The sequence below is a fragment of the Glycine soja genome, chromosome 5 (genome assembly GCF_004193775.1).
Source record: "Glycine soja cultivar W05 chromosome 5, ASM419377v2, whole genome shotgun sequence".
Lineage (NCBI taxonomy): Eukaryota > Viridiplantae > Streptophyta > Magnoliopsida > Fabales > Fabaceae > Glycine > Glycine soja.
In genome coordinates, this window is record NC_041006.1 from 4,140,817 (window position 1) to 4,153,349 (window position 12,533).

A 12,533-nucleotide genomic window follows, 5' to 3' on the forward strand; every position below is an offset into this window, starting at 1 on the left:
GTTTTCTGCATCTGAAAATCATCACATCGGAGATCGAAGAAGGATTAAAAGAGCAGTTCCATGTCATACCAGGGTTAGGAGAATTTGGTGATCGCTACTTTGGTACGGACGATTCTTAGTTTGAAAGCAAAGCAAAAAAGATTACAAGGAGAAAAAACATGAACAAGTTGGAATTTATTACTATGTATAATATTCATCTGAATTACTAAACACACATATAATCATGAGCAACTACACACCAAGGAAGGAGAAATTTGACTTAATTGTCCAATTGGAACTTGACGAGGGTCGGGCATCATCACTTCATGTTTGTTAGTGAGCTTCGCTTCTGTTTTCCTTTGTTTCCGCCTCGGCTAAAAAGGGTTAACTTTTTGGATTCTTTTTAGTCTTTGATATGTATTTTTTGGAATTTTCTTTTGAAATGAGCCAACCCGGATCAACCGACAGTTGGTGGATTCAGTCAAGGTGGCCTTTTCCTTTTATATTATGTATAGTGTTGATTTGATTATTAAACATGCACATAATCATGAATAACTACACACTAAGGAAGGAGAAATTTGGGTTTATTATCCAATTGGAACTTGATCTGGGTCAATAACTACACCTTTGTGTTTGTAAGTTTCACTTCTGTTTTCCTTTGTTTCCAGCTAAGAAAGGTTCTTACTACATCATCAATTCTGTAACTGGTCTGATTGTAGTTGTACACCCTTGGTTTTTTGGTTTCAAATGAGTCAACCCGGATCCTATCAGCGAATTGATTAGAGTTTTTTTTTTCCGCCTTTGATACTCCAAGTGAATTAGGTCATGGGAGAAGTACATTTTCGATACCTATTTTTGCGAGGCAAAAAAGTTGTTTTGCTACCCCAAGATTCATTTTAACCTTCGTTTCAATTAATTTTAAGGGTGTAGACTTATTGATATTAAAATTAGAGTCTTTAAGGCGCAAACAAAAAAATGTTTAGCCTTCAACGCAGTAAACTACCGTAGAAAGGAGATAAAATGATTCTGGAACTAAATCGTGCCTTCAACGTTGAAAACTGTCGTATAAAGGAGAGAAAAAAATGTTTACCTTCAACGTTGTAAACTACCGTAGACTTATTGATTCCAATACATCTTTACCATTTCCTTGATCCGACCAGAGGAATCGTTATATATTCTGGATACACATTCAACGCATCAAAATTCACTTGAAACTCAATTTATTCTGGCACTTGGTAAATTAAATTACAACAAACAAACATTAGTGGGTTTGGTAGGAAAGAAAAACAAAATAAGAATGGTAAAAATAGAAAATAAAAATAGAGTGAGTAAAATAAATGATAAATCAAGTAAATTTAGGTGTGTTCAATTTAGGAAAAATTAAAGAAACAAAAAGAAAAATAAAGAAGAAAAAATACAAGATAATCAATTGTTTTTTATGACAGTTGTTGAAATGAAAACAATGAATTATTAGTTTTCTTTACGCTAAGACAGTTAGGAACGTAATCAATCAATTTTTTTTGTGAAAAATGTGATTACTATTCATTTCTGCCCCATTTTTTAAGAATAAAAAAGTACGAGACCCACTATTTTATTTCTTTTCCCCACCATTACCCCTTTACCAAACAGGCCATTTTCTATTTCTCACTATCTTTCTCTCCTTTCTATTTCTCCGCCATTTCTCTGCAACCAAATGAAGCGTAAGGATATACAAAACTATATTTCAATCTGCCAGACCATAAGAAAAAGTTGGGCGTAAGTTTGCAAAAGCAATTTAAAAGAATGATGATAAGAAACACAATGCCACAATCACACATCTGCTGTCGTAGTAACTACAGACAGAACCTTAAAGATAACATTTACGAGCAAAATAATTTTTCCTTTTAAGACCAATGATAACTTGTGATTATTGTGTAAGGCTATATTATGGATTTCAAAATTAAGTTACAAAAAGAAACTCTTGCCCCAGGAAGAAAACAATCTACAAGCCGCCGCATCAACTCCATACGAGCAAACGTTTTCTTAGAGATTAATTGTGTTTTGCCTATCTGCAGGAGCCACACATTGCCATAATGAACGGTAGGATGCAATATTGACTGCTTCAACCCCCAGTGCAGAGAGGTTACGGGCATACTCCTGGTGACAATTTGCAAGAGGAAGGTTACGTAAATGAAAGAACTAACAGAAAGGTTATGTAAATGAAAACAGTCAGAGTTTGCTGGACAATGACTCAAATTCAGAAGCAATGAGTTACGAGTTGTACTTGTACATGCAAGAATGAGAAAGATCACACTGAAAATGGTAATAATAAGTATCATGCCAACCTGAATATCAAGGAACAACTGCATACAGATTTTATCAGTATCAGACACATTGTTATCTGAGATATCTGAACTTGCTCCAGCTCGTCTTTGTGCACTCTGCCTAATTTTCTGGAGTGAAGACTCTGTCTTTCTTGCCTGCTCATGATAAAAGTTTATTAAAACAATTTCTAACAGAGAATCCAAGGGACCCAAAAATTCCATCAAGGCAATTTGGATTTGGACACTTACCACGCTAACAAGGTCAGAAGCTAATTCATAATAACGGTCAGTAATCTCAGTTGCAGCACAAAGGAGTATTTTATTCCTAATTTCACTGGCCAAATATCTTGTAGCTCTCTCCCCATCCAAAAAAGCCTGGGATGTATTGGAATGTCATCAATATACATTAATGCTTTTAGTTTTAGGTATAATATATGCACTCCAATTGAAAATTAAAAAAAAAAAAAAGCAAAAAAATATCAACACATTCGTACTTAAAACTTTTGGCTTTTTTTTTAAGAGGTCTATTGGATATGTTGATTGTAGACAACAAACTACCTTTCCGTTTTTTAGCATATGTTGTTTGTAGCAACAAAAGAGGGCTTAAAATTGTTGGGGAGATTCGAGGGGTACACCTGTGGACCACGAGCCACCACATAAGGAGACCTGACATCACACTCTAATCCAAAACCTTAAGGCTCAGGTTTATAGGTCTTCTCCTCACTTATATGGTGCTCAACCTTTCCACTTCTACTCGATGTGGGACTTCATCTCACACTTGTAACCCAACACATCTCCCCCTCAAGTGTGAGTCTCTTCCACATGGTAGCCTCCCCCTCTAGCGGAATACTTGCCCTGCCCGCTAGCCATTCTGGCCACCCCGCTCCACCTGCGGGGCACGCTGTACCGCTAACCATTCTGGCCACCTGCGGTACTTGCATACTCGTCTAAGCCGGTCACCAACTTGAACCATCGACTCTGATACCAATTGTTGGGATAGATTCGAGGGGTACACTTGTGGACCACGAGCCACCACATAAGGAGACCTGACACCACACTCTAACCCAAAACCTTAAGGCTCAGGTTTATGGGTCTTCTCCTCACTTATATGGTGCTCAACCTTTCCACTTCTACTCGATGTGGGACTTCATCTCACACTTGTAACCCAACACAAAAATTGGGCGCATGAATCATAATTCCCAACCACCATATCAAATTAGACTAAATTTGCATTGCATGAATGTAGTTTCACTAGATTCAGACAACCGGAACCAATAATGACTAAAAGTGACTTGCATTCCACAATGAAATGTTTAAAGGACATTATGTCAAACATGCTAAATTATAAAGCTTGCCCTATGATCATGCTATCAAGCTCAACCTTCTACCAAAAATTGATTTAACACTTTTAAAGTGAGATGTGTAAAGCAAGAAAGTAAAGATATATCCACCGTTGATTGGAATTGAAATTCATTGAAAAATTACATACTTTAAATTAAAGGTGAAGGTGAATTACACATCTTCTTACTTCAGAGAATCCAAATCCATTGGAGTATATCACCATTGCATTAGTTTGAAATGAAGCTACCCATGAAAAGATGGAAAACAGGGGAAAATAAAATAAACCATAATATTAATACTGCATACCTTAAGGGGACGTAATACCCCTGAAACATATGGTGAAGGCCTCACAGGTAGAGGTTTATTAGTCATCCTATAGGTTGCTGTTATCCCCTTCATTTGTCTCAAGTCCTAAATTATTTTTGAACAACAGAAAGAAATGAATGAATTGAAAAGGAAGAGAAGAAAAAAAAGGTATTCTCGAAGATTGGAAATATATATAGTTATATACAACCCCATATCTGAATAATGCAACCAATTTAAAGAATAAGCATAGACTATAACCTACCTCAACTGACTTTTCAACTAGTGACTCCACCACTGCTTTAATGACTAAAGGCTCTAAAGATTTTAATGATTGACCACCCAGTAAAATGCTCTGCCTTATTGGTTCCAGAACATCAGGGGAGCATGAAGACAAAAGCTTAAGCACATGTTGAAGGTAATCACCACGAACCTGCTCCTCCAAATATCGTATGTCATGAATAACCTACAAACAATTTAACATCTGTTATATTTCAGGTAAAGTACAGCCAATATCTTCATTTAGCATATCTGGCAAACAATCCAAGTAACGCTAATGTTATTTCATCATAGTCATTGTCAGAATTTTTTTTACCAATTCCTTACATGGAACTTCAGGAAAAGTCTAGTAGAAGACTTGAGCAAAATTTTGGGCATGTGTAGGTATAGATTATTTGAAGCAGCAAATTCAAGTTTTATTTCGACATACATAATGTGGATTAAATTAACACATGATGCATACAATAATAAAGTGAAGGCATGATGCATACAATAATAAAGTGAAGGCATGATGCATGCAAAAATAAAGTGAAGGCATGATGCATACAAAAATAAAGTCATCTATGACAGCTGAAACAGCCCATTCACACCCAGGGCTAGTGCTTGTGTTATGGTTTTTGCGAGCAGTCAGTCCAGATGACAGCCAACTTGAGTATCTGTAAGTTAAAAGAGAAGTTGGATTTTGTTCTGTCAGCACCAAAAAAACTTCACAGATTCTTAGCATCCCATCTTAAACTGACCTAGAAAGAAGCTGCAAGGATAGCCGAAGGAATCTGTCAGAACAAGAAAGAACCAGAACATCTTCTCTCCAGCATGATCTCAAACTCTCCAACAGAGTAACACTTTGCTTTAATGTTAAACCTTGATAATTTGCTTCGCCAGCATCTGAATTTAGAACAGGGACAAGACTGGATGTTGTAAGCACAGAATCTAGAGACCCTGCTATTTCCTGAAACCTGGAGCAATTGCAAATAAGATTTCCATGTCACAGAGCAATACAATTATTCCAAATTTATGACCATTGTAAAGCGGCATAAGCACCTCAAAGAGAAATATACTCCAATATTCCATCTCTTCATGAATTCAGTATAAATTGCTTCAGATCGAAATTTAGCAACAGATAATCTGGATGGACAGTAGCCTTGCATGAAATTAAATGTTAGAATATTAGTCAAAATATATTCTTAAAGACATGTATCAATAATAAAATTAGCAAATGAACTATCAAATCATAAATTAAACCAACAAAGTTCTTTGAAACTTGAAGCCCATGTTTTCTTTGTTCTTTTGAGTTTCTCAAGGTGAAAAGATGTATAAGGGAGATATGATTACTACCTTCTAGATAAGCCAAGAAATCTAAGCTTGATTTGTAATTTTTCAAGAACTCTGTTGGTCTTCCAGGAGAAAATGCACCTGGCTTTCCCTTCTGAATTGCAGAGAGAACCTCTTTAAGGATTGAATTGGCTAAGAAGTCAAAGACATGCAAACCTGAATTTTCTGCACAAGAGACCAAGTTTCAGATATGTAAATATAGTGGTCTTATATTTCAGTCTTTTTTATACATAGGCATGACATTTTCAGCAAAACCACAACATGACCACAAATGATCTAGCTAACAATACATGTAGATTAAAAAGTTGCTGATAAAAAAAATGTAGATTAAAAAGTTTTAACTTTTAAAGACCAAGAAGAACAGAGGAATGCCATAGCAAGGATTGACAGGGTCCAAGAAATCATTCCAGTTATGACAGCACAAAGCTCATATGGATGACTGTGGAAATGTAATGATCAAAAAGGTTCAATTTTTTCTTGGAAAGTATAGTAGCAAGAAAAAAGTCTGACAACATACCAGCTGAAGAAATTTCCAATAAAAATTTACAGTCTTTATCAATGCACTCCTTAATTAATTGATAATCATTTTCAAGACCATCCCCAGATGATCCAGCAACCACAGCTGATGATCCATGTGGGATAATCCTCTGTACCAATGGAGCCACAACAGTAGCTCGAAAAATTTCTTCTGCATTCTTGGTGTTATCTATAGCAGCATATGCACGTAAGCAATTGAAAATTGCAGTTGCATCTCGGTTCTCCAAACCATTTACAAAGCAATGTCCCAAGCTTGCATATACTGTTAGGCTTGCATTTTGAATCCTCTCCTCCATATTCTCAATAAAAGGAAGGTTCTGTACTGGCATAATAGAGAAAAAGAGATGAGCACAGAATGTACCAAAGCCTTAAACAAAAGGTCTATTTTACAATGAATCACAAAACTCAAACACTAGAAGACAAAGAAAGTTAAAATGAATAAATACATTAGCATTCATAAAACTTCCGCAAAATTTCAAGGCACGTATCTTCTATCATTTTAAAATGAATAAAAACATCAATATTTCTTTCAATCTATCTATATTTTCATCTATCCATGTGTATTCAACAAACTTAAAAGGCTACTAGCTAATGTAGGATCCAATAATGTGATTCTTAAACCAATTTTTTTTTCCAACATATCACTTTACAAATTTAAACTACCTTGTCTACACACAATTTAACTACTCACATCTCACAAACCTCAAGTCAAATCCTCAAAAAACGAATTGCTTATTTTCAATAACATAGCAAATTATACTGTATCAATGACAAGAAACAGTCTTCCTGAACATAAATGCTTCCTTTCTAGACTTCTCCACTCAATGTTTTACAATTTTTTCTGGAAATTATCATTCTTAGTATCAAAACACACACACACAAAACAATCAATAAAAGTGGAAAAAAAAAATTAAAACAAACCTTTGCATGTGTAACGTAGTACTTTAGTCGGTTCATCTCACTGGCAATTCTTTCCAGCAGCATGCTTTGAGTCTCTCTGATACTCATCTCATTCTCAACATGCTGCACAGAAACTCCATTGCTAAAGTTATTCCTCTCTGACAAATTTACATCTCCATTTGACCAATCGGTGGGTACACTAGGCAGCTCTTTTATTAGCTTCTCAACCTGCAATCACACAAATTTATCATATACAATATCCAAAGAATTTTGAGCAAACGCCTTCTGTCTAAATCACAACATTTCAAAAACCAAACCAAAACACAATTTATCAAACGCAATATCCCTATGATGAATTTACCCAGCTCTAGAAACCTCCATCGACACAAACAACATCCAACCTAAACCTAGCAATGAAATTGACACTAGAGACCCTCACTCATACTACACAAGTAAGAAGAAAAAAGAAAAATAGCATAGTCTATTATGCTGTGTTTGGATACGCGTCAATTCATCTGAAATTCACGTGCAATTATAAAATAACGCAGAAGCTAATACTAGCTACTTCCGTTTTGAAGCGAATCTATGGTTGTCAAATGAAAAAACCAAACACGCATTTAATCTTCCAAGTCAAGCAAATACAACGCATCATAGTTAACAAACAGTGAGATCAGACTAAGTTCATTGTGAAGAATTTCCATCAAAAACATAATAAATTCCATCAAGATCTTACATCAAAGATCCTCAATAGTCAATTCCATTCTACTAAATCTAATAAACAATTAGAGTCAAAACAAGTAAGGTGCTACCTTAGAAACGACGTGAAACGCATCGAGAAGAAGCTCCAAAGTCTCTCTAGCGGAGGCCACCTCAGATCTCTGCCGCAAGCGGCTCTTGATGGCGACAAGAGAGACCTCGACGGATCCTCTGAACTGCTCGATCTTGTCGCGGAGCTCGACGAGCGGGGCCCGCATTCTCACGACGACAGCGTCGACGTCGACGAGCTTGGTGCTGAGGTTGACGAAATCGGCGTAGTCGCGGTTGATGAGGTCGATGAGCTCGTGGTTGAGGGAGGAGAGGTAGCTGTTAAGCTCGGAGCGGAGCGTGTCGAAGGGGACGAAGGTTCGGAGCTCCGAAATGTAGGATTCGGAGTCGAAGTCGGGGGAGAGAAACGACGCCGGTTTGAACCACAGCGGGTGGGCGTCCAGCGGATCCGAGAAGAGTTCAGTGGCGGATCTTGGTGGCGCCGGGATCGGATCCGCCATTTTCGATTCGCGCGGGTTTGCGTGTGTTTGGTTTACGAGAGAAAATGGATTTTTCTGTTATATAGTTAGGACTTGGAATTGGAATCAATAACTGCAACTTCACGCTCGCTCGCTCGCACTGCACGGAAGCCGTAAACTTACCGGAGTGTACCTCTTAAGTCTTATATCTCTCTATGCTCCAACTCTATGGGCAATTTTATTTTTTATTATTGAATTTAGGATCTTGCTTACAAGTATCCTACGGGTATTATTTAACAAACATGAATTTTGTAATTTTTGTTTTTCAATGAAAATATTTATTATTTTAATCGATATCGTTAGAACATTAATTAGTATTTACCTTAAATTTAATAAAGTAAATGTACAGATAAAAAAGAAATAAACTTCAATTAATCATTTACTTTGTGTTGGTTAATTTGAAAAATCGAGATGATACTGGATAAATCTGAAGTCGTGTATAACACTTTCATATTGAATCAAATTTCGGAGTTCAACTAAAATTGTTCAATCGGATAAAATCAGAAGATTATAATTGAAGAATTTTGTTTTGGTCTTGTATGTTTTGTCACCCGTTATGCTTTCTGAACCAGAATGATTATTTATGATCAAAGAAAAGGTGGTTTTTAGCGGTTGATGGAAGTTATTTCTTTTTAAAAATTGTCGTTGATGAAAGTTTTAGTAACTTCCATGTAACTTCCAACCGTTGATGGAAGTTTTAGTAACTTCCATGTAACTTCCAAAATTTGCCTAAACCGAACATCTCGTTATTACATTAAAACAAGCGTGCACTCTTATTTTAACATAATAAAGAGATCAATTACACTAAAATGTCCAACAAACCTCCCCCATTTTAGTATAATTACCGATCAAATCACCAAAGTCATAACATACCACAAACTACTGCATAGATGAAATATCGTGACGATTGAATTTCATCTTAGCAAATTACACGTTTCAAATATTCGAATATCAGGGTGTCACTGAGGATTGAACCATTTCTATTCATAATGAATACATGAAGATAGTCTGCACAATAGTTTATAACATTACTCTTGCTCGACACTAGTTTACTAGCCTGTGTCCCTATCCTTCATAAGCATATCAAAGCCAAGTCTCAGCTTCTTGAAGTGGCTAAACTTCATGCTTATATAGGTAGCTCTTTTCTTTCTTGCACCTGCAAATGCAATTTTTCAAAAGAACCATTGAGGAGTTATACTCCAACCTCCTTAACTTACAGAACCGAACACATACCTTTTGGGATACTTTCGATGATGTGTTCCAATCTCTACATGTTAAGCTTTCCACATTGAATTCAGCACCTAATGTCATATTAGATGGGAATTGGGTATCTTAACATAAGAGATTTCAGATGGACTTTAATCCTAATCCCACAGCCGACCTTTTCACGAGATCTCTACTTAACCCTTTGGTTAAATTATCGGCCAAATTATGCTGAGTTCTCACAAACTCCACTGATATCACACCATGCATGATTAACTCCTGAACCATGTTCTGTCTAACACCCAAGTGTCTAGACTTCCCATTATACACTTGACTATATGTCTTAGCCAAAGTAGCCTGACTATCGCACCTGATAGACATGGGAGGTATAGGTTTGGGCCACAATGGAATCTCATAGATCAGATTTCTTAGCCACTCAGCTTTTTTACCAGCTGCTGCTAAAGCTACAAATTCAGATTTCATTGTTGAATTTGTAATGCAGGTTTGTTTCTTGGATGCCCAAGAGATAGCACCTCTTCCAAGGAGGAATACCCAACCACTTGTGGATGAATAATCTTCCATATTGGTTATCCAACTTGCATCAGAGTAACCTTCAATAACCGAAGGAAATCCAGTATATGTCAAACCATAGTCAATGGTTCCCTTTAAGTACTTGAATACTCTATTCATAGCTTGCCAATGATGAGTACTGGGATTACTTGTAAACCTACTAAGTTTAGCAACAGCATAAGCTATATCAGGCCTAGTACTAATCATTGCATACATGAGTGATCCTATCGCTCTTGAGTATTCAAGTTGAGACACTGCTACACCTTTATTAGGTAATAGCTTCAGGTTAGGATCAATGGGAGTACTTACCGGAGAACAATCTTTAAAATTAAATTTCTCCAATATCTTCTCAATATAATGTGATTGAGAGATGGAAATGCCATTGTTTCCACGTTTGATCTTTATTCCTAAGATCACATCCGCCTCCCCCATATCTTTCATATCAAACTTAGAAGACAAAAATGCCTTAGTTTCATCAACTTGATCTTGGTCGGTACCAAAGATCAACATGTCGTCTACATACAGACAAATGATAACTCCTTTGCCATGAGTATCAAACTTGTTGTATAGACATTTATCTGCTTGGTTTAGAACAAAACCACTAGACAACACAACCTCATCAAATTTTTGATGCCATTGTTTAGGCGCTTGTTTCAAGCCATAAAGAGATTTCATCAATTTACACACCTTATTTTCATTTCCTGGCATAACAAACCCTTCAGGTTGTTTCATGTATATCCCTTCATCCAATTCACCATTTAAGAATGCAGTTTTCACATCCATTTGGTGAATCACCAGATTGTGGATAGCAGCAAGTGCTAACAACAGTCTAATAGTGGATATCCTAGCAACAGGAGCATATGTATCGAAAAAATCAATACCCTCATTTTGCCTAAAGCCTTGGATAACCAATCTGGCTTTGTACTTGTCAACAGTACCATCCACTTTCATCTTTCTCCTAAAGATCATCTTACATCCTAATGGCTTACATCCAGGAGGTAAGTCAACCAATTTTCAGGTATTATTTTGCATGATGGAATCCATCTCACTTTGGATTGCTTCTTTCCAGAATACAACATCCCTTGAAGCCATTGCTTCACTAAAAGTCTTTGGGTCTTCCTCAACATTAAGGCAATATTGATATTGAAATTCAATATCATTCCTTGACCCTTCAACCAAATAGAGTTGAAAGTCATCACCAAATGACTTAGCCTTTCTTACTCTCGTACTCTTTCTAGTTTCAGTACTAGTTGAAGGTATATCCTCAATATTAACTAAGACTTTCGACATGGAATTCATGTCCTTTGGCCTAGGTATAGATGTAAATCTTTGTTCATCAAAGATAGCATCCCATGACTCTATAACCGAGTTCACAGCAACAGAATCATTAGATTCTAGCACATAGAATCTATATGCTTTAGAATGTTCAGCATATCCAATAAATATGCAATCTATACCTCTTTCACCTATGGTTTTCCTTTTAGGTTCTGTAAGCCTGACTACAGCCCTACATCCCCAAATTTTGAGATAACTCAAATTTGGTGTCTTTTTGTACCAAAGTTCATATGGGGTAACCTTATTCCTTTTGTTAGGAATTCGGTTCAACAAGTAACAGGCTGTCAACATAGCCTTACCCCAAAATCCTTCACTTAAACCCGAATAGGATAACATGGAATTCACCATTTCTTTCAAGGTTCTATTCTTCCTTTCGGCTACACCATTCTGTTGTGGTGTATAGGGAGCTGTAGTTTGATGTATTATTCCAGTAGACTGAAAATAAACCGGATCATAATACTCACCTCCCATATCCGTACGAAGAGTTTTGATTAGCCCATTTTGATGAAGTTCTACCTCTTTCTTATAAATTTTAAATTTATCAAGAGCTTCATCTTTTGTATTTAATAAATATACATAACAATACCTTGATGCATCATCAATAAAAGTAACAAGATATTTTTTATGACCTAATGATGGAGTAGCATGCAAATCACACAAATCACTATGAATAAGGTCTAAGACTTTAGTCTCACTTTCAACATCCTTAAAAGGTTTCCTAGTGATCTTGGTCAACATGTAAGTTTTGCATTTTTCAATGTTCATATCAAAAGGAGGAATCATACTTGTTTTTGACATATCTTTTAATCTTTTGTAATGAACATGTCCTAATCTAGCATGCCAAATTTCTGATTTTGTCATATTAGTTATAGAACTACACGAGGCCATACAAACAGATTCATGAACAAAAGGAACATCAATGTTTAATTTAAACATTCCATTACAATGATAACCAAATCCAACAAACGAACCATGTCTTGACAAGATGTACTTGTCACTTTCAAGTACTTGCTTGAAACCACAATTATTTAAAACCATTTCAGACAATAAGTTCTTACGAATACCAGGTACAAATAAGACATTATCCAGATACAAACTTTTTCCGGAAGTAAAAACTAAATTCACACAACCTAATCCTAGGATTGGTTCAGTTGCAACATTGCCCATC

The 12,533-nt window shown here is 36.2% G+C and overlaps 1 protein-coding gene across 1 annotated transcript; it reads right to left on the bottom strand.

The window, feature by feature from the left end:
- Nucleotides 1–1,730: 1,730 nt before the first annotated feature.
- Nucleotides 1,731–8,410, bottom strand: LOC114412050 (conserved oligomeric Golgi complex subunit 2-like). The gene is made up of 12 exons (XM_028375817.1): nt 7,784–8,410; nt 6,996–7,202; nt 6,055–6,391; nt 5,541–5,702; nt 5,247–5,346; nt 4,946–5,161; nt 4,753–4,861; nt 4,192–4,392; nt 3,930–4,034; nt 2,532–2,657; nt 2,304–2,438; nt 1,731–2,115 (listed from the first exon to the last, which is right to left on the bottom strand). The coding sequence occupies exons 1-12, from the start codon at nt 8,237–8,239 to the stop codon at nt 2,002–2,004; spliced, it is 2,268 nt and encodes a 755-aa protein (XP_028231618.1). The 5' UTR covers nt 8,240–8,410; the 3' UTR covers nt 1,731–2,001.
- Nucleotides 8,411–12,533: the final 4,123 nt, after the last annotated feature.